Raw genomic sequence first — 25,669 nt, 5'->3', positions numbered from 1 at the left:
GGACCTTGGAAAAGTGCTCATCGTTTTCATTCAGCTTGTATTTTCATCAGGGAACTGTCCAAAAGCTAAATGCAATGCCTTAGTTTGTACGACTTCAAGCTGAACAATTCGAGCCTTGGAAGATTGGGAATTCCTAGGTCCTATCCGCCTAAATTTCCCCCTTCCCCTAGTTAAGTCATCATTATTCATGTGTGAGCCTTGACAATGGGCATTGGGAGGCATGGGATGCTGGGATGGTAGGAAGGTCACATCCAAACCCAATTATGCATTTTCCCAAAAGGCGGATTCCAACTACCCTCCAGTAGGGATAAGAACCATAATCTGATCTGCTGTAATTTTAGGAAGCCAAGGGCATTTCTATTGTTACTGTGGCTGCCTTCAGCTGATTGCCTCTCTCCTCAGAGGTCGGGCGTTGAACGTAGAAGCTTTCCAAGTTGATACGTTTCACTTACTTATTGGAAGAAAGTGACTACTCCAAACTTAATCTTCATTCATGGAAGGAAAAGGCGGAAAGATTAACCTACTTGGCCTCTTTGTTGGGAGCTTGTCATTTGAAGATTTTGAGGAATAATGCATTCTACCAGAACTGATTGATTCTAACTATCAGGAGAGGCAGAACCGACTGGAACTTTTCTCATGAAAAAATGTTGAGGGGTGACTGATCAAGGTCTTCAAAAATATGAAGTGATTCAATAGCGTAGATGTCCAGAAGCTATTTCCAGAACTAGAGGTCATTAAGGTGTATAATAAATCCAATGGGGAATTCAGGAGAAATCTCTTTACCCTGAGAGGGGTGGGAATGTGGAGCTCACTCCCACAGGGAGTGCAGAGATGAATAGGGCAGAGGCATTTAAGGATAAGCTGGGCAAACACATGAGGGAGAGGGGAATAGAAGGAGATGGTGATAGGGTGAGATGGAGAGGGGAGTGGGAGAAGGCTCGTGTAGAGTTTAACAACAGCACAAGGCAGTTGGGCCTGTTCCTGTGCTGGGCAGTTTATGTAATTCTGTGCCTGCCACAGAGTAACGAACTTTAGTTCAATTAGCGCTTAATCCCAGAGAAATGTATAATCCGTCACCGTCGTAGATACCCAGCGCAGAGGAGAGAGAGACAAAGGTAATAATCATTCGCTATTCAAATGGGAAGGTCAGTAAACCACCCATTTCCACTGGGCTGTTTTAATGAGCCACCGTCCTATGAGATTTTCCCGAGAAATGTAAAGTTTGAAATATCTTTTTAAATGTGATTATCCAAGAACAATCACAGTTGAGTGCAAAAATGTGGACATCAGTTCTCTCTGGTCCACCTGGCGCTGGTCCCAAAGGGTTTGAACATTAGTGAAGATTCTCATTTCTCCACGTCGGAAGGCAAAGTCCTTTCCTTGTGAAATATCGCGCACCCTGGAACCAGTTCCTGCTTCCAGAGGAGCCACGGTAGCTAGTGCTGTATAAAATGTGACAGCGAAATGTTCTCGTTGCAAGGCCAGCTCCTTGGTCTGAATGAGTTAAAACGGAAATGCAGCCATAACCCCTGCAAGTATTTTTATTAATTACATCGTGAGTTTTAAAAATATTGACTTTGGTTAACTTTTTAGGGAATTGGATTTCAGGGCTAAAGAATAGACAAGTGTTATCCTCCATTCCTATTGGTCAATTCCTGCCAGTGTTGTTCCGTTGATATATAGTAACGCAGTTCAAGTACTTTGATCTTGGTGGAGGGACTAATGTGGGTCATTACACTGGGGAGCTTCTTTCAGTAGTCCCATTAGAACCACCTGAGAACAGGTAGGCGAGATTTTGGTTTAATATTGTTGTGGGCCAGGTCTTAGAAACTCCAAAGTTTATTATGAAGCTCACCTGACCAATAACTTTTATGTTGAATTTGGCTAGGATGAGCGCAAGAAACTTCACTTCAGGTGTGATTCATCAGACTCCCTAGGTGCTTTTATCAAAACAAAGTTTATTATAAGAATGTAGCTAATATAAAACACAGCCAGAATTTGTACTCAATTACAAACATAGAGAAAACATAACAGCTACAGTAATCTATGTATATAACCCTTAATGAATCCCCCCCCCCCCAGCTGTTCCAATTCAATAACAAAATCCAATAAACCAAAACCCCTTTCAAGACGAGGCCCAGCACACTGTAATCTCATTTGAATGGGACCGATCCTTTCCCTGAGATTCTGATCCAGTTCCAACCAGCAGATTCAAAACTCCTTCCGGAAAGCAACTCTATCTCGAAAGTTACCAAGGCTGTTTGTCACACCCACTGTACACTCAGTTCAGCTTTAAAATGAAAACAGGGAAACACTGCTTCTCGTCTGCCGTCCAAAGCAACAAACCGAAACTGAAACCCAAAAAACTAACCCTCCCTTCACCTGACAGCCACAGCCCAGCTCCACCCACAAATGATATCACTGAAGCCGTGCTACAAGTCATGTGGTGAGACCAAACCCTTCTTAAAGGGACACTCACCATGACAATATCTTATCCAGAAGACAGTCTTGTCGATGCTATCTGTCAGTGTCGCCCTGAGTAAGGTCCAAAGTGGGGGCTTAAATTTACAGTCTTCTGATTCACAGGCAAGAGGCCAACCGACTGATCCAATTATGCTATAGGCTTTACTGGGAAGGCCTAAATAACGAGTAAAATGTTTGGAAAATATGTTGAGGACGGGTAGGTTTTAGTCAATTTTAATTCCATTAATATTCGGTGAAGGATAGGTGTCCGTGACACACCAACTTTTACAAATGTCGTCGCACCTTAACCCTAACCCATTCTCGATATTTTCAGCTGATTATTGATTGTCCCAAATATCAGCTCCTTGGTGCACCAGGGTTGATGAATTATGTCGCAAGTTCCTAATATGCTTACTAATGCTCTAATCTGTTTTCAATGTTAATTCACCTAAAGCGAGCAGTTAGTAACCCGAGTGCAGACTCGATGGGCCAAATGGCCTCTGCTATGAGAACCTGGGTTGAAAGTTGTCGAGCGAATCTGCTGCTGTTACTAGTCTACTTTCACTCAGAACCTACGTTCAAATTCATTACCCCCTCGTGCAATGAAGGTTTTCACGTTTTTACAAACATTGTACATGAAATATTGGGGTGCCGGTGGAATGGCAAGTGTGGTGTCGATTTTTCCGAGATCAATGATACGCCTGCGGTGCGTAATGGGAGCATTACTTGGCATTTGATACCCCGCTGATTGTCCCACTCTGATATCCCATGCTCCTAAACACAATACCCCCCACCATGCTCCTAAACACAGTCACCCCCACCCCCCCCCCCGCGGGGCATCTCTCCTCACAAATAAAGTTGATTTTAACCACAAAGCGAAATTCGATGAGAATCCAAAGCAACCCAGTGGGGGAAGTGCTTTGAAATCTTTTGGTGCGACCAAGGCACCAAGCTGAAACAAAGCTTAAATATTAGCCTTCAGTTTGTTCTCTTCCTCCCTCTCCGGAATGTTCCACTGGTGAAGAAATTAAACACAATTCTCAGCTCAATTCGCAACATTATCCAATGTGTTGATTTTTTAGTTGAAACCTGGCGACAATTTCGGGCAGGATTTCTGACGCACACCGATGAATATTAATGCTGCATTACTCTCCGAATGTTAAGAGATTTAAGTTCCCCTAACTTGCCTGTGCACATCTGTGTGCGAGAAAGGAGTAAGAAACTAATGTCAGTGCGATGTTTTGCTAGGTGCATCTGCTGCTGCCCGTAAGGAAGTCATTAGGAACAAGATTCGAGCAATTGGCAAGATGGCTAAGATGTTTTCTGTCCTACGGTAAGTCTGATCTATAATGCTGCTGTTAACTGGCATTGTTTTTGGGACACCAATTGTATTCTGTGCAAGGCGCAAGTTTAGTGATTAAGAAGAGAAAATGTCGAAAATACTCAGCAGAGCAGGCAGCATCTGGAGAGAGAAACAGAGTTAGCTTTTCAGTTCTCATGAAGGATGTTTTGCTTTTTTTAATAGCTTGTTATTGATTGTTTCTTCCCCCCGGGCTTTACAGAGCACTGGCTCAGTCCAAGTTGGAGTTTTGTGTCTCGTTCTGGACACCGCGCTTTAGGGAAGGATGTCAAGGTACTTGGAGAGGGTGCGAAGGAGATTTACTAGAATGGGGCAGGGATGTGGAATTTCAATTACGTGGAGAACCTGGGATTGTTCTCCTTGGAGTAGAGAAGGTTAGAGGAGATTTAACAGATTTCAAAATTAGGAAGGATTTTGATTGAGTAAATGAGGAGAAGCTGCTTCCAGTGGCTGAATAACTTAGTGATCATTGATATGAACCCCAATATCACACGCATCACTTGCTGAAAAACACTGTTAAATCTCTCAGACACAATTTGCTAATGACAATCTCGTTCTGAGATTCTTGCAAACTATTGATACAGCACCAACGGAGATCATTCCCACATGTGCTGAACCGGTGCTGGTTAATGGTTTATTATATAAACAAGAGACTTTACTAGAGGCTCAGTATTGAGAGCAATGATCAGAATATTCGATACGGTAGTTTTGTCCCCAAGTCCCACAGCCTGCCTCGTTTTCTGCCCAAGAACTCTTGTCGATTGAAAACTGAAGATTAAAAGTTGAGGAGGGGTTTAATACAGGTGTTCAAAAACTTTAAAGGGTGTTACAGTGTAAATAAGGAGAAATAATTTTCACTGGTTGGTAACCAGAGGAGATGGATTTAAAGTTCATGACAAAACGATTAGAGGGGGAGGTGTGTTTTTACACAGCCAGTTTTGTGATCTGGAAGGCACTGCTGAAAGGAGCAGATTCAATAATAACTTTCAAAAGCAAATCGATTACTTGAAAAGAGAACTTGTTGCTGGCCAGGGGGAAAAGACCCAGATTAAAATCCAGACTGAATCCAGATTGGGCCAAATCAAAATGTTATTGATTAAATTCTGGCCATTTTCTTACACAAACAAATATTGGATTTTATGTTAAAATTCACATTATTGAGGCCCAGATGAAGGATCCATTCTCCCTGCGAGGAAACCTTAACTAAAGAATCTTCCCTCTAAATGTTCTTTTTCTGAGCAGTCTGCAGATGGCCGATTTCCTCAAAACCATGACCTACATTCTGCTGAAAAATTCTCCCAATGAACTGACTCGAGTTGTTTTCCTGGATCATCTTGAGCTTGTTCGCCCAAAGCATTTGAATTTGGTTGGGTGCACGGTTTGCCCAGTGGCCCTCGGGCTGTATGCCTTTGATTGTTACAGCTTTGTCTGCAAGCCCCTCTCTCAACTAGACAATCTGTCTGGGTTTCAAATCCAGGGTGGTGCTTTCTCGTGATCGCAGACCCAGACTGATCTGTGTATCTGATAAGCAACAGGGGACAAGTTGATCTTTTATTTCTTGGTCAGTGTTCTGCGCAAGTGTGGGAGGCAAAATGATTTTTAAAAATATTTTTATTCAGGAAGTTTACAATTTAACACATACAAAACAATCCAACAGAATATATACAAGTTGTTATTTTTTAAAATAATAATACCCTAACCTCCCCCCAGTTGCTATCCATGACCAAGTCCTTAAAGAAGGCGCTGAACAGTTTCCAATAGAATCACTCCCCTGACCCAACAACTACCCATATATATTGGATATCTGCCCTATTTTATTTAGAGATAGCATCTTGTCCAGAGGTGTAGGTTCCGGTAGCCGAGGGAATGATGACAACTCCTTATGAACAAAGTTTTGCACCTTCAGGTACCTAAACGGGCTCCCCCTCGGGAGTTGAAATTTCTCCACCATCTCCTCCCGTCCCACAAACCTACCCTCCACAAACAAATCCTTGAACTTCTCGACCCCCTCCCTCCTCCAAATCTTGTACATTGCTTCCGAAACCTATGGTTCCCACAAATTGGTGACAGCAGTGACGTCGCTCCCAATTTAAAATGCTGCCTGAATTGGCCCCAAATACTTGGTGTTTGCCGAGCAGACAACGGTCTGTAACCAATGCCCTTAGACACCACCCTGTACAGGAAGCCTCCTTCATCCACTCCCACCCTCACCCCGACCGCAGCTCCTTCACCCTCCCTCACTTTTTCTCAATGTTCGCCGTCCAGTAATAGGACATCAGATTCGGTGGCTCCTGCCCTCCCGATTGCCTCTCCTTCTGCAGGAAGACTTTTCCAATCCTGGGGGTCTTACCCGCCCAGATAAAGGCCGTGAAAATCAACCCTGCTGAAAACAAACAGAGGAACATCGGGAAACGCTGGAACCTAAACAAGAACCTCGGCCGAATGTTCATTTTGACCTTTTGCACTCTCTCCTGCCAGGGACAACAGGGGAGCATCCCACCTCCTCAGGTCCCCCTTCACCCCCTACACCTGGCTGGCCAGGTTCAATATATGCAGCAAGACCCCGTCAATGTCCATCAATATCTCTAAATACCGAACCTGGTCTTGGCCAGTCTAAACGGCAGCCTCCCCAAGTCTGCTTCCCTCTGCTGAGGCTCACCAGAAAGATCTCACTCTTACTCACATTCAGTTTGTATTTTGAGAAGGAAACAAACTTCCTCAACAGCTCCATTGTTCCCCCAAAAGTGGAAACGTGTAGCAACAAGTCATCCGCATAAAGGGACACCCTATTCTCCATATCCCCCACCCGCTAGACGGCTTTAGCGCAGTGGCTCAATCGCCAGTGCAAACATTAACGGGGACATCAGGCATTACTGCCTTTAACCCCTCTGCTGCTGAACTCCACATTGTTTGGACACTAGCTCTGTGTGTGTGTTGGGGGCGGGGTGGGGGGGCGCGCTATACAGCAGTCTCACCCCAGGAGATAAATATTGGCCGAAACCCAAAACACCAAAAAGGTCCCTCCACTCCTCTCAATCAAATGCCTTCTCCGTGTCCATGGAGATGATCACCTCTGGACCAGTCCCCAAGGACGGCGACAGGGCCACGTTTAAAAGTCTCCTGATATTGGCCGACAGCTATTGGTCCTGCACTAACCCCGTCTGGCCCTCGGAGATTACCTCAGGCAAACACCCGTCCAGACGTGTCACCAGCAGCTCAACTAATACCTTTGAGGATTGAACAGTGAGACAGGGCTGTAAGACCAACACTCCAAGGGATCCTTGTCCTTCCTCGGAAATAAAGACATCAACGCCTGGGCTAACATGGCCGGCAGCACCTCCCGAGACAAAGAGTCATTAAACATCCCCAGTAAGTGTGGCACCAAAAAGGCCGCAAACTGTTTGTGGAAATCCACCAGGAAACCATCCGGTCCGGGTGCCTTCCCCGACTGCATGGAACAGATACAGTCCATAATCTCCTCCGACCCCAGCGGTGCCTCCAGCCGCTGCCTCCTCTCCCTATCCATTACCCGGAAGGACAACCCATCGGAAAACTGCTCCATCCCCACGTCTTCCTCCGGAGGCTCAGATTTACACAACCCCCAGTAGAACGGCTCATAATACCCCATGAATGCCATCTGGAGCAGTAACCAGCCCTCCCCCATCATTGTAAACCTGGGCTATCCCCTGCACGGCTGCCGCTGCCTCGACTGGTGAGCCAATAACCAGCTGGCCTTCTCACCATACTCATAAATTGCCTCTCGTGAACAACGAAGTTGGCTCACCGCTTTCCCCTCGACACAAGCTCAAACTCCATCTGTAGCCTCTCCCCCTCTGCTAATAACTCTGCTGTAGGGACCATGGAGTATTGCCGATCCACCTCCAATATGGAGTCAGCCATCTCTGCCTTTCCACCCTGCTAATCTTATCGCTCTGGGCGTTATACAAAATTATCCCCCCCCCCCCCCCCCCCTCCAACAATGCTTCCCAGAAGGTAGAGGGTGAAACCTCCTTGTTCTTGTTGAATCCCGAAGCCACCCTTTCACAAAGCCCCTTACCAACCAGGAGTGACGTGCCCAATCTCGGCCAGACCCCAGCCGCACATCCGCGTAGTGTGGGACGTGGTCCGATATTACAACCGCCGAGCGCTCAGCCCCCACCAACCCCAGGAGAAACAATATCCCCATCGCAAAAAAATCTATCGGGGAGTAGACCAAGTGTATGTGCGCGAAGAAAGAAAACTCCCTTTCCCTCGGGTACCCAAACCCCCACGGATCCATTATTCGTCACTGCCCTTGGTGGGCTTTTGTGGCAGCGACGGGTGGGCCTGGTCTACCTTGGGAGGGCTCGCCCCCAAGTGCCCCTCCTCCAACCAACTTCCCAAACATCACCACGCACTCTGTGGCATTCGTACCTTCAATGTCTTCCAGGAGCCCAACAATCTCCAGGTTCTGGAGCCTGGAATGGATCTCCTGGTCATCCATCTTGGCCTTCATTACCTTTTGGGCCTCCGCCAATAAGACTACCTCAGCCTCCAAACACTACCTCATGCAATCCAGTGACTGTGGTCTGTGACCGCGTCCTCCACCTCCCGAGTTGTTGAGCCCTTCGTTTCCAACCACTGTTCCCATCCCGCCAGAGTCACTGTAATAGCTGCCACCATCACCTCAATCTCCCTGGACAGACCCCCCAGCATTGCCAGCTTCGCTTCTTGCATTCCCCGTGAGGAATTCCACTGACTTCGATATTGTCCATTGGGAGGGCAACGACAGCACGGGGGGGGGGCCTCCGCCATTTTCTCCCCGACTCTGCCACGAGATCCTTCAGAGTCGGATGAGGGGCCTTTATTCAGCTTCAGTCTCGTATTGTCTCACCTGCCACTGGAAGAGGAACCAACAAACTTTAATTACCCTGCTATTCTTCCCAAAAACCTCACCCGTTAACGGGGTAAAAAGGGCCAAGAACCATGTCCCTTAGCGGGAGCCACGTTGTGTGCAACTACTCAGCTCATAACCACCACTGGAAGTCGGGAGACAACCTGGGACGAAAGAGAAAATGCTGGAAAATCTCAGCAGGTCTGGCAACCTCTGTAGGGGGAGAAAAGAGCTAACGTTTCGACTCCAGGTGACCCTTTGTCAAAGCTAACAGACAGAGAAAGTGGGGAATATTTATACTGTGGAGTGAGAATGAAAGATGAGTCATGGCCACAGAAACCCAGGGAAACCGGGTGCTAATGGCCACAGATACCCAGGGAAACCGGGTGCTAATGGCCACAGATACCCAGGGAAACCGGGTGCTAATGGCCACAGATACCCAGGGGAAAGAGTATTAATGGCAGTCCCCAGAGAGAACAAAAGATGTGAAAGGCCAAACAGCAGGGAAACTGCCATCAGAGGGTAAACTGTGACAGATGGAGATGTGGGGGGGAGGGGGAAGCAAAGGGGTAAGGGGGTAAGGAAAGGTGGATAAGATGGGGGTGGGTTTAAATATATAGAAAAAAAGAAATGTTAAAAGAGACAGTTAAAATGAAATGAAAACAAGTGGGTTGAGGCTGGCCGGGAGCTGATCATCTGAAGTTGTTGAATTTGATGTTTTGACCGGAAAGCTGTCGCGTGCCTAACCAGAAGATGAGATGTTGTTCGTCCAGTTTGTGTTGAAACCTAGTTAAACCTGGAATAGATGATTGGGAGCGTTGCAGGAAAAAACATTCAATTCCAAAGGATAAATACTCGATGCAAATTCCAACCTGCTGAAGAAGCTCACCTCATCCTGCTCATTACACTCCTCTTACTAATGGTATTCAGATTGTTTACAACCTTTCCATAAAAAATTGTTTCAGCTGACAGCCTGTGTCACATTGCAAATTAATGGGGTGAGATTCAGTCATGGCCTGCGGTATTCCCACACCTTTGTGTTTGGTTTGCAGTTGTAAGCTTTAGAATGAAGGGGTAAGAGTGAAATAAGCCGAGCCTCTTGGTCACCACGGGCTGCTGTTTATGAATGTGTCTGTATTACAGCCCCTCCCATTGGAATGGCTTCTGTGCAATAGGTAATTTTTGTGTTGGCCTTTTCCAGAGAGGAGAGTGAGAGTGTTCTGACACTAAAGGGCCTGACTCCCACAGGAATGCTTCCGAGTGGGGTCCTGGCTGGAGGGAAGCAAACCCTCCAAAGTGGTAAGGATGAAGATCATTTTTCTATCCCGATTGTTCTCGACTTGAAGTCAAACCGCACACCTTTGCTCTTGCCAATTATTTCACTGCTGGTGTTTTCTGATTGGACACGATGCTACCGGTAATGCCCGACACAGAAGCAAACTGAATTAATGCTGTTTTCCGTTACAACGTACGGAATAGAATTAGTTATTTCAGAAATTAAATGGTCCTTCGAAAGGCTCTTTACAACAGTATTTGGCAAACGCCTGTGTCCCACTGAATGGTCAATGCATCGTTACAGTTTCACACAGGAAAGAAACACAGTTCTTAACTTTGCATCAAAAGTTTATCTCGTGCCATCTGACCAATGGGCTAAACTCAAGCAGCAAGTTTTACTCGTGTTAGTAATATTGTTGCGCGTTTTACTGGAGTGTATTAACACGCCTCCGTTTAAAGGCCGTGTGCTTAACACTGCTATGGCTCTGTGTATGTAATTATGCTCAGGAGTTGCCAGGTGCCGTATTTAGACACCTCACAAGTATATCAAGGTCAGGTTCAAAGTAATAAATCTGTACACCGATTAGTAAGTCCAAACGATTGATATTTATTATGACAAATATAATAAATACACATGCATACGCTGAAGAGACTAACTTACTTCTAATACTAAACAACTAAAATACTTATCTAGACAGGAACAGGCAAGGTCAGGGAGCAAGGCCGTCGTCCCGTTCTTGGTCTGCAACTCTCAGGTACTTAAAGTTGTCAGGGTCTAGCAAAGTCTGGATCCCGTAGCGATCGTCGTAGTGGCACTTACAGTTCGATGGCTGATGGCTCAACGGCTGGTGATGGAACTGGAGTCAGGATGCGATGTATCAGCAAAGCGATGAAAACAGCAGAGAGCCGGAGCCAAACAGACCGAACCATGTGCGGGGTCTACTTTTATAGGTCCCCCAAAGTCCGTGCCCCTTCGGGGGGGGGGTCTTTTACCTGCCATGTATCGATTGGGCCTTTTCCCAATCGATATCTTCCAAACCCCCCAATCTGAGGGTCGCTTCTCGATGGGTGGGGCGGTACCTATGGTCTTTGTGTTGGATACAATGGTGCCGTTCTGTCTGGGCGTCTACTCAAAAGTATCCATTCATACTTAAATGTTTCTATTGTGTGGGGTCTGGATCTGGATCACCTCATTACTATGTAGATCTTGTTGCCATTTACACCTTTGGCTGACACTCTGCACCTGGCCACAAACTGGTTTCTGTACGTGCAGAATGCTAATTAGTCTTCTGCAAACTGCTTGTCCTTGCTAAGACTGTTTTCTCCCTGCAGCCTTAGCAGTTCTCCATTTTGTAGCCCAGTGTCCATCTTAGGTGGCTACAATATTTACTGTGGATAGATATTGGAATCGTTTGTCATAATCTGTCCAAGGAGTTGCACAGGACAGTCCGTGGTGCAGCTTGCACACCGTGTGATCATTTCCTGAAGCCAGTTGTGCTCTGCAGTGTGCGGTGAATGGAATGTTACTGAGGTGTAGACTACAAGGTGGGAAGATGCTGAGAACGGCAATCACCCGCCACTCAAACCTCTTCCCCCTCAGGCAGAGGGGCTGTGGCCAGGGAAGGGCTGGGGAGGACCTTGAGGCGATAGCTGTGCTGCACAGTGCAATCTAATGCACTTGTATGTTTCAAATCTAGCCTTTCTCATCTCAGTTATTCAAAGATTTTTTCTAAAACCACTCTGAACAGCCTGCACTGTTTCACTGTGTCGGGCATTACCAGAAGAGATTCACTTTCCAAAAAAAAAGTTTTTAAAATTCTAATATAATTTTGCCAGAGCAAATTGGTGAGTGTATTGTGTTCCTTCCTGTTTAATTAATTGTTACGGTTGCTAATTTTTTATTTAACATAGTCTATATTTGAACAGCTCGGATAAACCTGATCAAATAATGCAATGGAAGATATAAGTCGACTTGGTACAAACATTCATAACTTGCCATTTTTAGTTTACTAATTAAAATTAGATTTACTCTCAAAATGTGAGCAGCTCTATTATTCAAAGGGCAGATGATGATTTTTGTAATTATGTGGTTTAAATAATTATATATTTAAGGGACCGACTCCAAGTGATTATTTCCTTATTATTCAAAGCTGAGGGTCAAAGCCTTAGATTAAGAATTTTGCAGTTTGGAGGTGAATCCACATCTTTTTAAACCCCTGGCCGGTCTTGCGTTCACGAACCCAAGTTGGCTGTGATATTTGGGTGCTGATTTTAAGACCATCAGTAGCCCCAAGATTTGGAACGGATTAGATGTTACAACTGAATGATATGGAGGTGTCCCCTGACCGAACCATGTGTACCGCTCCAAGTATGTTTCCCACCAGCTGATGAGGAAATTGAGATTTGTTTCTCCCAGATCCAGTATTTAAATGAAGCTGGTCAAACCATTAAATTAACTCAGAAGATCTGTTCAAAATGATGGCACCTTTTATTCTGCTTATCTCTACTGTTTACTTTAATACGGGGAACCCTCCCAGTTTCTTTTTGCTTGTTACAGCTACTACTTTTACATTAAAACATACTTAGTATTTCCCGAATCCCTTCACTTGTGTCTCAGTGACAAAGTGGAACATCAGTTAATTTGTTAAATTTGGTCTGGTTTTTTGTTTAAAAAAGGACAACACTTAAACAGGAGATCTCTCATAAGTTTTTCCCTGGGTGCAGGTCTAACCTATATCATTATTTTATAAGGATGTGTAAAATTCCTTTGTCCAGAAGTATTAAAGAAGGAAAGTTAGGAGTTGTAGTATTTTGGAAACCTGTCACAGTGTTTGATCTGTTAATATGTTCTGTTAATGATTAGTTAACATGAGCCGGTTTAGCTCAGTGGGCTAGACAGCAGGTTCAATTCCTGTACCGGCTGAGGTTATTCATGAAGGCTCTCTCCCCCCCAAAACCTTGCCCCTCGCCTGAGCTGAGGTGATCATCGGATTAAATCGCCACCAGTCAGCTCGCTCCTTCAAAGAAGGGGCTGGTTTAGCACAGTGGGCTAAACAGCTGGCTTGTAATGCAGAACAAGGCCAGCAGCGCGAGTTCAATTCCCGTACCGGCCTCCCCGAACAGGCGCTGGAATATGGCGACTAGGGGCTTTTCACAGTAACTTCATTGAAGCCTACTTGTGACAGTGAGCGATTATTATTATTAAGAAAGCAGCCTATGGTCATGTGGGACTACGGCGACTTTAACTTGCCTAATAGGAGCCAGGTTATTGACCGTAGTAATCCTGATATTGCTGCTAATTCGCAACTGTATATATAACATGAACTGAAGTGACCCCAAAATGTGTTTATGTAGTTTCAAGCCAGTCCTTGGCTTGACCGATAAATTAACGCCGTAACATTGATCTATTTGGTAATTAACCATTTGCTTCTAAAAAGTTCTTAAAATATATTTTGCAGTTTTGGTAACTGTTCTTGATTATCGAGTCTAATGTACTGTATTGAATCGGGGAATTGTTAACTGCATCACAGTATCTTTTTCCTCCTCTCACTGTATAATATGCATATTGAATGTATAAATTTCACGTGGTAAATGTTGGGCGTACCTTGGACACGGACAAGTCTGATCATCGCTCACCTACATGTTGAAGTCGCTCAGTACTTGAGAGTTTCCCGGTATTGTTGACTTGTTCTGTCGCATTTGATTAACTGAAGTAAGCTGTCTCCTGATATATCTATGTATGTGTGAACTGGGTATTGTGTGTGGAATGGGGATGTCTGTTCAATGCTCCCCATGAACTTCCTCTCAGCTTCACTCTTTCCAAATATTCTATTTGCTCTCTGATGTACTCTTTCTCTCTCCCTTCTGTTCAGACGAATCAGGTACCCGTTTCATTCACTTCACCCATGTACCTTTTGTACGTCAGTGTTCTGTGTGTTGGTGCTAACTCACACATGCTAATAACATTCACCTGTGCAAACTGACATACGGGATCACCCGGTAAAATTTATTTTTAAAAAGAGCATTTTCTTTGTGGACGCGCGTATTAACAGTTCCGAGGAAGGCAGTTTCCTCGTGCGAGGACTAATTGGTTTCCTGGCAACTCCCAGCCAAATGCTGTGTAGTTGCACCATCCGAGATTATCACCACCTCCGTTTTTATTTATTTTATTATTCAATGAATTACTTCATTTCCTATTACTTTATTTAAATCAAAGCAGAAAAGCAGAACCTGGCAGCAACAACAAAAAAAAGTGATATTCAGCATTCAAAGGCATCAGATCTTAAACGTCTATGTAAAGGATCATTTGATTGGTGAGATTAAACACCCAGAAGCTGGTTCACTGCCAGAGCTGCAGTATTTGATGGAATATAAAATAATCTCTTTGCACGTATGTGCATAAATAGGCACACTGGTGTTTTATGTTTTCCATTGCAACTTTAATACTGCAATACGACAGGAAATTATTAAGCCTGGTGCAGTAAGGGACATCACTTAACCAAGCCAACCGTCTTACCAAAAAACTGTTGAAATAAATAGCCAGATTTAAGAAAAAGGCCCTGTGAGCACGTTTAACAGCGCTGACATTACTCAGTATCTCACTACCTTCTTAGGCATTCTGACGTCCAGCTCCAGACCCATGCTCGTTTGAACGTGTGCAGAGATTAATTGGGTTGCAGCTGAATTCTTTTTTTAAATTCATTCACGGGATGTGGGCTCCCCTGGCTGGGCCAGCATTTATTACCCATCCCTATATACACTTCAGAATGTGGTGGTGAGCTGCCTTTGTGAACCGCTGCAGTCCACGTGGCGTAGGTGCACCCACCATGCTGTTAGGGAGGGAGTTCCAGGATTTTCACCCAGTGATAGTGAAGGAAGAATGATATATTTCCAAGTCAGGGTGGTGAGCAACTTGGGGGATGGGGCGGGGTGCTGTTCCCAGGTATATGCTGCCCTTGTCCTTCTAGATGGTAGCAGTTGTGAATTTTAAAGATGCTATCAAAGGAGCCTTGGTGTGTGTCTGCAGTTCATCTTGTCAATAACACACCGACCGGTGCCACGGTCCATCAGAGGTGGAGGGTGTGGATGGAGTGCCAACCAAATGGGTTGCTTTGTCCTGGATGATGTCGAACTTCTTGAGCGCTGTTGGCTCACCATTTGCGAGGGCACTAAAAGGCCTGGTGATTAACTCTAGTCACCTGTAGGACAGACAACACAAGGTTCTGTTATGTTTCTTAAATGAATGCTAGAAGTCGTTCAGCAGTTGAAGGATGGTTTATTGTGCTCCACAATAAATGACTTTGTTAGCCTTTAATTACAGAATGGCACTTGTAAAGATACTGCTTTTCTATGCTCTGCAACTAGGCCTAACCACACTTGCAGCCCTGAGCTGAACTTCCGTCCTGTCCTGCTCACCTGCCTCTCCAGCCAAAGTGAACGAGGGCGGGCCTTCGGCGTCACTCTTGTATGTCCCCGTGCTGCCCCCTGGTGGTACTTACATTTCCCATCAGCCCCTTCGGCACACACTCAGGCGAGGATCACTACATCCCCCTTTTTCACTTTTTTTTTAGTTGCAGAGCTGTAACTAAACACAAATTCAAACACAGTTAGGTTTATATACAAAGACAAAGCAGAGCAATTATATTGTTAGTCCTGTACACACTCAGGCGAGGATCACTACAGGTTCCTTCCCTCAAGGATATGAGGGAACCAGTTGGTCTTTGCATCAATATGGTGGCTTTCTACGGTCAACAAGTAGTCAATTTATCACAGTGAGATTTGAACCCAGGCTCACTTACCAATCTGGGATCTAATATCCCCAAAAGGAAATCCACAGGGAATATTCTTTCCCATCGACTGAATAGTTCTCATTGGTGACTTTATTGGATAATGTCTTTGGCGGAGGTTGCTAATTGGTAGATGTTAAAACTCACCTAACCACTCTGCTGAATGATAAAATGAATTAGTGTAGTGATATTACTGAGGGTTAATTGATGAAACCTTGATTAGTACCAGCAAAAAACATACCTCCGTTTATCAAGCACCTTCAAGGCACTTCACAGGAGTGTGACCAAACAGAAATATGACACCCAGTCACATAAAGAGACATTAGGTGAGCAATAAAAACCTGGCCATAGTGGTTGGTTTTCAGGAGCATTTGAAAGTGGTGGGGAGAGGTTTAGGGCGGGGATCCCAGAGCTCAGGGTTGAGGCAGCTGGAGGTACTGGATTGAGTAAAACAAGGGATGCTCAAGAGTGATTGAGCGAGCACAGCAACCTTGGAGGGCTATAGAGGCTGGAGGAGGTTACAGAGATAGGGAGGGTTGTAGAGGCTGGAGGAGGTTACAGAGATAGGGAGGGCTGTAGAGGCTGGAGGAGGTTACAGAGATAGGGAGGGCTGTGAGGCTGGAGGAGGTTACAGAGATAGGGAGGGTTGTGAGGCTGGAGGAGGTTACAGTGATAGGGAGGGTTGTGAGGCTGGAGGAGGTTACAGTGATAGGGAGGGCTGTAGGGGCTGGAGGAGGTTACAGAGATAGGGAGCGTTGTAGAGGCTGGAGGAGGTTACAGAGATAGGGAGGGTTGTGAGGCTGGAGGAGGTTACAGAGATAGGGAGGGTTGTGAGGCTGGAGGAGGTTACAGAGATAGGGAGGGTTGTGAGGCTGGAGGAGGTTACAGAGATAGGTAGGGTTGTGAGGCTGGAGGAGGTTACAGTGATAGGGAGGGTTGTAGAGGCTGGAGGAGGTTACAGAGATAGGGAGAGTTGCAGGGGCTGGAGGAGGTTACAGAGATAGGGAGGGTTGTAGAGGCTGGAGGAGGTTACAGAGATAGGGAGGGTTGTGAGGCTGGAGGAGGTTACAGAGACAGGGAGGGTTGTAGAGGCTGGAGGAGGTTACAGAGATAGGGAGGGTTGCAGGGGCTGGAGGAGGTTACAGAGATAGGGAGGGTTGTGAGGCTGGAGGAGGTTACAGAGACAGGGAGGGTTGTAGAGGCTGGAGGAGGTTACAGAGATAGGGAGGGTTGTGAGGCTGGAGGAGGTTACAGAGATAGGGAGGGTCGTGAGGCTGGAGGAGGTACAGAGATAGGGAGGGTTGTGAGGCTGGAGGAGGTTACAGAGATAGGTAGGGTTGTGAGGCTGGAGGAGGTTACAGAGATAGGGAGGGTTGTGAGGCTGGAGGAGGTTACAGAGATAGGGAGGGTTGTGAGGCTGGAGGAGGTTACAGAGATAGGGAGGGTTGTGAGGCTGGAGAGGTTACAGAGACAGGGAGGGTTGAGAGGCTGGAGGAGGTTACAGCGATAGGGAAGGTTGTAGGGGCTTGAGGAGGTTACAAAGATAGAGGGGGCAAGGCCAAAGACAACTGTCTCCATAAGGGACAGACTCTGTGGATCAGATGTCCTCAACATAAGTGGTATTGACTTTTTGGAATGTGGAATGTTGCGTAGCAACCATTCAAATATATAGGAACATTTTTTCTGTTCAGTGGATAAAGGTAAGTCTGCCAAGGTCAGTAAATTACCATCTCCTTTACCAGAGTAGGCATCTGATTTTGCCAAACAACATGGTCATATTGGATTCTTTTACATTGCCACTCACTCCAGGGGTCAACGAGAGAGAATGTTGGTTGGTTAACCCCACCTCACGGTTTTACAGTCTCTCTTCATTCAATAGTTTTTCGCATGTTTCAATTCTTCTTCACGGTACTCGTCACCTTCACCCACCGTCTCTGAAATTTCCCCATCACCTGTCTGCACCTCAGACACACTCCCCTCAGTGTCCGGCTTTGCTGCTAGGCCAACCCTCTAACCTTGTCAGTCACAGAACTATCCATTCCTTCATTTTAATCCAGTTTGACTCCAGGATTTCATTTTGTGTCAATCGCCGACCTTTTACCACAACACACACACATACACACCTTCCCCATCTCGCTCTCTCTCACTCTGTCTCCTTGGTGCTCCCTGACTGATGTTCCGCTTCTCCATCTTGATTGTGATCTGATTTTCTCAATTGCCATTTTTCTTACCGTGTCATCTGCTACTGCTGGGGGTTGTTGGCACCACCAGGATGTGATTGAGACTGTGTCAATATTCCCTAGGGGGTGCTGCAGGGTGATACAATGAGTTGCAAACTGGCCAGCCCCTGGGTATAGACTGTGCAAATGTGCAGAATCCCCCACCACCTGGCCAGTTTTGGCTTTGTTGTAAACGCCTCCACTGTTCTCGCATCTTTCATTTCCGACAGAAAATGTTTGTTTAATGGTCAATACAAGGTCATCTTAGAAAACTTACAGATTATTAGGGAAACATTTAAAAAAAGTTACCTGCACCTGTTGTGCAGATAGATTTATATTAGATGCACAAAAAACAAAATGATAAAGTTGTCAGCCTGAACTGTTTTCCAAAGTTTAACAGTAAAAATCCAATATCCAAGTTGCTGGCAATCTTTAGCCCGGGCATTAGCTGGTGTTTCCCCAAGAGAGAGTGTGTTCATGAGGCTGGTTCCAGCCTTAAATCCCAAGAAACGCTGATCCTAACGGAAAGCAGAAGCTGCCCGTTCTTGGACCATGCTGAGTTCAGAGGGTCTGGATTATCAACAAGGAGCAGAAATCACCAACGCTGAAGAGATGGAGAAGCCAAGTGGACAAGCAGTGCGAAGATTCAAGTGGACAAGCAGTGCGAAGATTCGAGTGCACAGGGTCCACATATCACAGAACTAAAATGAATGGAATGGATTACAGTTGCAAAAAGAGTGTTTGGCAAAGCCGTGGCAAAAATGGCTAGCACTTTTTTAAAAAAAAGACTGGAAATAACAAATATCTATTGTGAGTGGTTCTCGGAGTGTGAGAGCGCGCTGACGGGAACTGGCAGTACCTGTGACCAGCCTCAATTACTGACTCTTGGTGAGTTTCCACTTGCAATAAGGCACGGTAGCACAGTGGTTAGCACTGTTGTTTCACAGCGCCAGGGTCCCAGGTTCGATTCCCGGCTTGGGTCACTATCTGTGCAGAGTCTGCACGTTCTCCCCGTGTCTGTGTGGGTTTCCTCCGGGTGCTCCGGTTTCCTCCCACAAGTCCCGAAAGACGTGCTGTTCGGTGAATTGGACATTCTGAATTCTCCCTCCGTGTACCCGAACAGGCGCCGGAATGTGGCGACTAGGGGCTTTTCACAGTAACTTCATTGCAGTGTTGATGTAAGCCTACTTGTGACAATAATAAAGATTATTATTATAATTAACTGACATGGTCTGAAGACCTTGAACCAACAAGTGTGTCAGACTTACAGGAAAAGGGTTGTGCTCTGCACCATGGATGCTTTCCCAGGTAGCGTGACTCCAAAGTTCATTGGCAAGATCTCCAAAACAAACCCGAGTTTTGAAACGGCAAAACATTTTAAGCAATTCCCAGCAGCACAGTTTATTCTAGGACAGTAAGGCATGGTGGTAGGTTTCAACCCCTGGCTAAGAATTAACACTACCTTCACAATACGCCCCCTGTTATTTATTCAACCTGTGCAAATCCCGTACATTTTGCACTCTGTGAATCTAAATCCGTACTCTTATCATTTCAAAACATTTCACCATTCCGGTTTGTGGAGAATGGTGAAAAAACCCTAACAACTGTCACTGACTTGGTGAGCTTTGCATGTCTTTCCCAGTAATGAGAGAAAGTTGGGCAGAAATTTGGGCCTAATATTACTTTTCTTCTTGAGCACTTTACCTTATGAGAATCTACACTTATCTTCCATCAGATACTGTAAACCAATGAATTGTGATTCAGTAATCCACACATCCACACTCAGGCAAGAATAACACACTGATTTTTCTGCTCAATAATCACAATCAGTTTTTCTTTTCCCTCCTTTCATACAACCTGACTGTGTTGTTCTTTGTGAACGTGTTGTTTGTAGTTTCTCATCTCCACATAAGAGTACTAAAGCTTGTATTAGACTTGCTGCAGTTGCTATTTTTTTGCTACTCATTGTTGTTAAGAATATAAATTCTCAGCTCAACTTTCTCATCCGATTTGCAACCCTTTTCTTTTCTTCAGCTACTGTTGAGGCTATTGAGGCTGATGAAGGTAATATATTGGACAGTCCCCTTTCTGTTGTACAACTGTTAGGGGCTGTGCTGGGTTTATACATAAATGTGTATGTGTGTGTGTGTGTGTGTATGTGTGTGTGTGTATATATTTCCGTAGCGTGTTATCATGTGCAGGTGTTTGGCTAACCAGCAGTTGTCTAACCCTCCTTAACACTGTGTCATATATTAACCATGTTGAGGTGTGGCTTGCTTTTAAATAGATTTATCCTTTTATGCAGTTGTGTCCTTTGTTCTTGCAAAAACCCACCTGTGTCTTGGGGCTGAATTGTAATATTCCCCAGAGACCTGAGGTCAGGAAGAGCTATTAACAACAACTTTGATGCTTCAAAATTAGCCTGAGCAAGAGCAAAATCCCACTGCCGATTAAATAGTGGTTACTTAACTGCTATTTACACACTGTTTCGAAACCTTCTTAACAAACTCCGATCCACAGTACGCATCGGTGGTGGAAATTCGTTTTTGCTTTTATTTTTGTGACTGTGTGGCTTTGCTCTGTGTTTTGTTTACTAGAATCTGTGTGAACTACAGTGTTATCCCGTTGTCTCACCAGGAACGACAGCAACAAGTTGGATTACTGTGTTACACATGATGAATTCTATCTGAATCATCAGCTTTTCCAAGGAGATCTATAAATAATGACTAACCTTTGAGTGATAAGCGGTGGGACTTACTTTGTGCACTTTAATTACAGTAAACTTTCAATGTGCACAGTTAATTAAAAATGTAACTCCCCTGTTGCAATGCAACCATCATTCACTCCAAGTCTGAAAATATAAATATTAATCTCCCCTTTATTTAGCTCATATAATTAGTGGAATGTGCCAAACACGAATTGAAGATAAAATGCTCCCATCCACCAAGTGTTTCATCTTTCTGTTTGAAAAACTCTGGGTCCAGTTCAGAATATGGAATTCACTTCGACATCTTGACCACAACCCAATTTGAAAATGTTACTTTTGCCAAAGCTTCCCCCACCTTGAGTTGGCTTGGGGCAGAGGGAGTTACAGTTGGAGCAAACACCACTTCATCGTTAAAGGGGTCCTGTAATAATCAAAAGCACATTAACCGCTTGTTTGCTGCATGGTCTCTGATTTGACAAATGGAATGGTTAACAATCATTGTGGCTGTATTGAGCATTCCTAATGAGCTGCAGGTAACACCCTGCATGATGTGTTGATGTAAAACGGAGTGACATTTCCTCTTAACCTTTTGAGTACTGAATGCCCTTTGCTGATTTCTCTGCTGACTATACGTCCATGGTTTGCAAAGGTACAGCGACGGTAAAATGGTTTGCATTTCAACATTGCTGCCGCAAAGAGACAACCCTGACATGATGAGTTAAATGACATCCAATTCTGCAATAGATTGAGAGGATTACACGGAACTGCTGGTGGGAATGTTCCAACACCCTCAGCGAGACCAGGTAGCAATCTGGTTATCACAAACACATCCTGATAGCTGGTCACCAAGCGACTGACGCCCATCCCGACCCACCCATCCCTTAGCTAAAGAGTTGATCTAGGCACAGACCACGGTTTGGTTCCGGAAAGGACTGCAGTCTCCACCCTGTGTGGAGAGAAACAGTGTAAGAAACAATTGACTTCTTTCCCCCTTGACTTGGACATAAAACCTTTATTGAACCGAACCTGACCCAAAGGATTCAACGAAAATGTGAAGAAAGTTGCTTTGTGGATTGCGACTATCGAGCAGTGTGTGTGTGTTCCGATGCAAATTGATTGTCCTGGTTCTCAAAGGGTTAAACATGTCACTCGATCATGTATACTGTCAAACACCTGTACACTACAACCAGTTTTGGCCATAAAGTTCGCCCTTCGTTATTTCCACAGTTATTATTTTTATCGCCAAACTCCTCTGGGTTCTCTCCGCTTCTCCAAGATGAATATTTATATTTTGCGACCAGTAAAACACAATTATTTTTTAATACTCATTCTCCCAAATTTTAAACCTTGCTTTTTTTTTTGCCCCCTTCCCCGTTTACTGCCTCCATTCCACGAATGGTTGTTGAATCAAGGGCCAGGGCAGAAAATTGATCCAGTTTGACTTGTTGATAGTGTCTTTGTAACCTGTCACGATGCATCTTAGCATCAAACAGAACCTTGCAAATCATTGTGTTGCCCTGTTGCACCTGAATGTAACAAATGAATGAAAAGCAACCAAACAATGAAGCAATATTGATGTAAATAAACCAATATTGATGACTTGCCTCTGAGTATAAATGACCTTCCTTGTCTCTCTCCAGTTACTTTTCAAATGTTGGAGAGGAAGCTGATGTTCTAATCTGCTTCATAGACTATTTCAGCACCGAAGACGACCATTTGGCCCAACTTGCCTGTGGCTTCCCCTTGAAGTCACTGCCCAATAAGTCCCACTCCCTCTGTTCTGTTCTCCCTAAAGTTGAACAATTTTTTTTTCACCTATTTAGCGAATACTGCTTTTGAAATTATGCGTTCTTTCAAAAGCTGGACTTTTTTTCAATAGCCATCGAGTAACTGGGTCCAGGCGTGCGAGAGATTAATTATTTTTCTCGCACGGTGGCACAGTTCACACTGCTGCCTCACAGCGTCAGGGATCCGAGTTCGATTGTGGCCTTGGGTGAAGTTTGCACTTCCTCCCCGTGTCTACGTGGGATTCCTCCGGGTGCTCCGGTTTCCTCCCACAGTCCAAAGGCATGCAGGTTAGGTGGATTGGCCATGACAAATTTCCCCTCGGTGTCCAATGGTAAGGTGGGGATACGGGTATTGGGCCTGGTTAGAGTGCTCTTTCAGAGGGTCGGTGCAGAGTCGATGGGCCGATTGGCCTCCTTCTGCACTGTAGGAATTCTAGGATTCTATGAAATCAAGAAATCTGCCATTTAAGTGGACTGTATCTGGGCCATTCGTCATGGCATGCCTTGCACATGACATTGCAAAGTATGTTTGGGCAGCAGTTAGACTTCACCAGTAAACTCCAGGCAGTGGACGGCATGATTTAATTTATACTGAGTTTTTAATGGTTGATGCTATTAAATCACGTGCTGTTTACGCTTCATGTGTTTCAGCTGCAAGTTAAACCCATCACTCCAAGGTGAAGTTGTCTTTTCTATCTTCACTACCTGTGTAGCAGTATTGGGCTAAAACTGGTTTGAAGTGGAACTAGGTGAACAGAACAATATACATGATTGATTTCTGAAATGGAAATCTTATGCCAACAATTACAGTTGCACCAATTTCATTAACTTCACAGAAGGGTGGACTATTAAAGCCATCATTGCCTGCAAGCTCTCTAGGTTCAGTTCAGTATGGTTTATTACAAATAAGTTAATCATTGTTTCTTTACTCTTGAATACCTTTGCCACAATGTGCTAACCAAGTAACCGGACTGAATTTGTATATTGATTGGATTGAAAACAAGAATTGTTGTTTCACATTTTTTCCCCCTTTCTTTCCTCCTCCTCCTCTCCCTCTATCACCTCTGCCTCCTTCACCCTGTCTCGCCCATGCATCACCTGGTGTGAAACCTCTCCCTCTATCACCTCTGCCTCCTTCACCCTGTCTCGCCCATGCATCACCTGGTGTGAAACCTCTCCCTCTATCACCTCTGCCTCCTTCACCCTGTCTCGCCCATGCATCACCTGGTGTGAAACCTCTCCCTCTATCACCTCTGCCTCCTTCACCCTGTCTCGCCCATGCATCACCTGGTGTGAAACCTCTCCCTCTTCAGCTATCAAAGGTTTCTCACCCCAGCATAAAATCAGCAGCTTTGCGGAAGCTAAAGGTTTGGATCGTATCAACGAGAGGATGCCCCCTCGCCGTGATGGAATAGCGAATGATGGCAGCCTTAACTCCATCAACAAGGTGGTGTGCTCAGAGGCAAACGGCAGCGAGAGAGGCAATATTCAGTGATCCTTTCGCAGTTTCCGGTTCCAAGGCATGATTGTATTGTTGCCACATAAGCGGTTTGACATTCTTGCCTCTGATTACTGCTGCATGCTCTGGGAGCTAGGTGTTGGATGACAGATTACAGTAACAGAGTGATAGAAATTGTTTTGTGATTGTTGACAGTTAAGTTACCTCAGATGGGAATAATGCCTTTGCTTCTAGACAAGCAAAAAGTTAAATGCTGGTTAAATATTACACATTAGATGAATCAAAATGTTTTCCTTTTGCATCAAGGAAGACGGGCAGATTGGTTTCGAAAAGGCCTTTACTATGCTGGATGTGGGATCTCTGTCTAGTAGCTCTTTAATCTCCTAGTGTCCGTTTACAATTACAGAACTAAAAAGTTTGACATTAAAAATTTTTTGAAAATATGAGGTTGTACAAACTAAATAATAGCTGATTTGAGATGTGGACTATTTATTAACATTTTTGACACTCTTTCGCAAGAGTTTCAGACAAATTAGGCAGTCTTAAAAAGAAGAAATTGTAAAGTTGCAAAATCATTTTAAAATGCCAAAAATCAAATTTGGTTTTTGTACAAATTCTGCTTACCTCAGGTTGATTTAGTGTGTTTGAAGCTACCAGTTTATGTATTTACCTAGCTTAATCACTTGGCAATGGATACCCTTTTTCCAACAAAGAAAAAACTGGAAATTTATTTATAACTTTTATCATTCATTTTTCTTATTATGTTTCATTTGCGTTGAGTTGGTTGTGGCTTGCTGGATTGTATATTAATGAGTGACGCATTCATATTTAAAATTTTATTTTAACTATATGAAGAACAAGACATACCATATAAAATGCAATGAATAGCATCTGTAGTCTGTAAAACTGTCCTATGCATGTTTTTTTTCCCCCCAATTTATGGCTGTACTGTCCCTATATGGGACTGTAATGCGCTTAGTGTTCTGACATATACTGGAAATGTAATGTAAACTTGCATACTTTATATTCACTGTATGAAATTGCTTAATGCCTTTTGAATTTTTGTAATTTAAAAAAAACTTCTTGAAATTATTCGGAGGGGGATTGGAATCTTTGAACATTTTTCAGTACACATAAGTGCACATGTAGAAGAATAGCATGTTTATCAAACATTGTGACAATTAAACAATCGATGTGTGGTACATGTAAAAGTTTTAGCTGCATGATGCTGTTTTAGTCACAATGGTGGAGTCTGACTTTTTTTTCCTTTCGTGCCACAATAAAAGATTGAGTGTATTTCCACCTTTGCTGTATATCAGTTACGGGTTTGATGATATGGTTAAAAACTGGTCCATAATGGATAATCCATTGATCTTTTTTTTAACAACTGTAAATGTGCCCAAGTAATTCACTACAACCTTGAATGCCTTGCCTTTGTAATTTGATCTCTGAAACGTCAGCAGTTTAAGCATGCACTTGTAACAATGAGAAAGTATTTTATATTACTATTTCAATAAAACATGCATGAACTTAACTGGTGTGTATATAATCCTTCAGTGGTTTTCCCTGGGCGGTAACTGATCCTTCCCTTCCAAGTTAACGAAACTGGGAAATCTATACAGTCATACCACTTTCCAATACGGAGGGGATTGAGTGATGCCTCTGTCAATCACTGTCTGAAAGATTCACGGAAATATGAAGTGGAATATTTATGGAGCTATGGGGAATAAACTCAATTGA

The 25,669-nt window shown here is 44.4% G+C and overlaps 1 protein-coding gene across 9 annotated transcripts in view; it reads left to right on the top strand.

Annotated features, from left to right (window-relative positions):
* The window catches only part of LOC119963564 (serine/threonine-protein phosphatase 2B catalytic subunit alpha isoform), a 400,495-nt gene extending 375,032 nt beyond the window's left edge, over positions 1–25,463 (top strand). For 5 of the 9 annotated variants that reach the window (XM_038792873.1, XM_038792875.1, XM_038792874.1 and 2 more), the window contains 5 exons: positions 3,712–3,796; positions 9,898–9,995; positions 13,844–13,852; positions 20,011–20,040; positions 23,784–25,463. In XM_038792873.1, coding sequence (XP_038648801.1) covers positions 3,712–3,796; positions 9,898–9,995; positions 13,844–13,852; positions 20,011–20,040; positions 23,784–23,965 — 404 coding nt within the window. In that variant the 3' untranslated portion in view covers positions 23,966–25,463. The remainder of the gene's footprint in view (positions 1–3,711; positions 3,797–9,897; positions 9,996–13,843; positions 13,853–20,010; positions 20,041–23,783) is intronic. The other 4 variants (XM_038792876.1, XM_038792879.1, XM_038792880.1 and 1 more) reach the window with 2 other exon arrangements.
* The last annotated feature ends 206 nt before the right edge of the window (positions 25,464–25,669 follow it).

This window comes from Scyliorhinus canicula, chromosome 3, assembly GCF_902713615.1.
Source record: "Scyliorhinus canicula chromosome 3, sScyCan1.1, whole genome shotgun sequence".
Taxonomy (NCBI): Eukaryota; Metazoa; Chordata; class Chondrichthyes; order Carcharhiniformes; family Scyliorhinidae; genus Scyliorhinus; species Scyliorhinus canicula.
The sequence above is the reverse complement of the archived record's forward strand: the minus strand, read 5'-3'. Positions and strand labels throughout refer to the sequence as shown.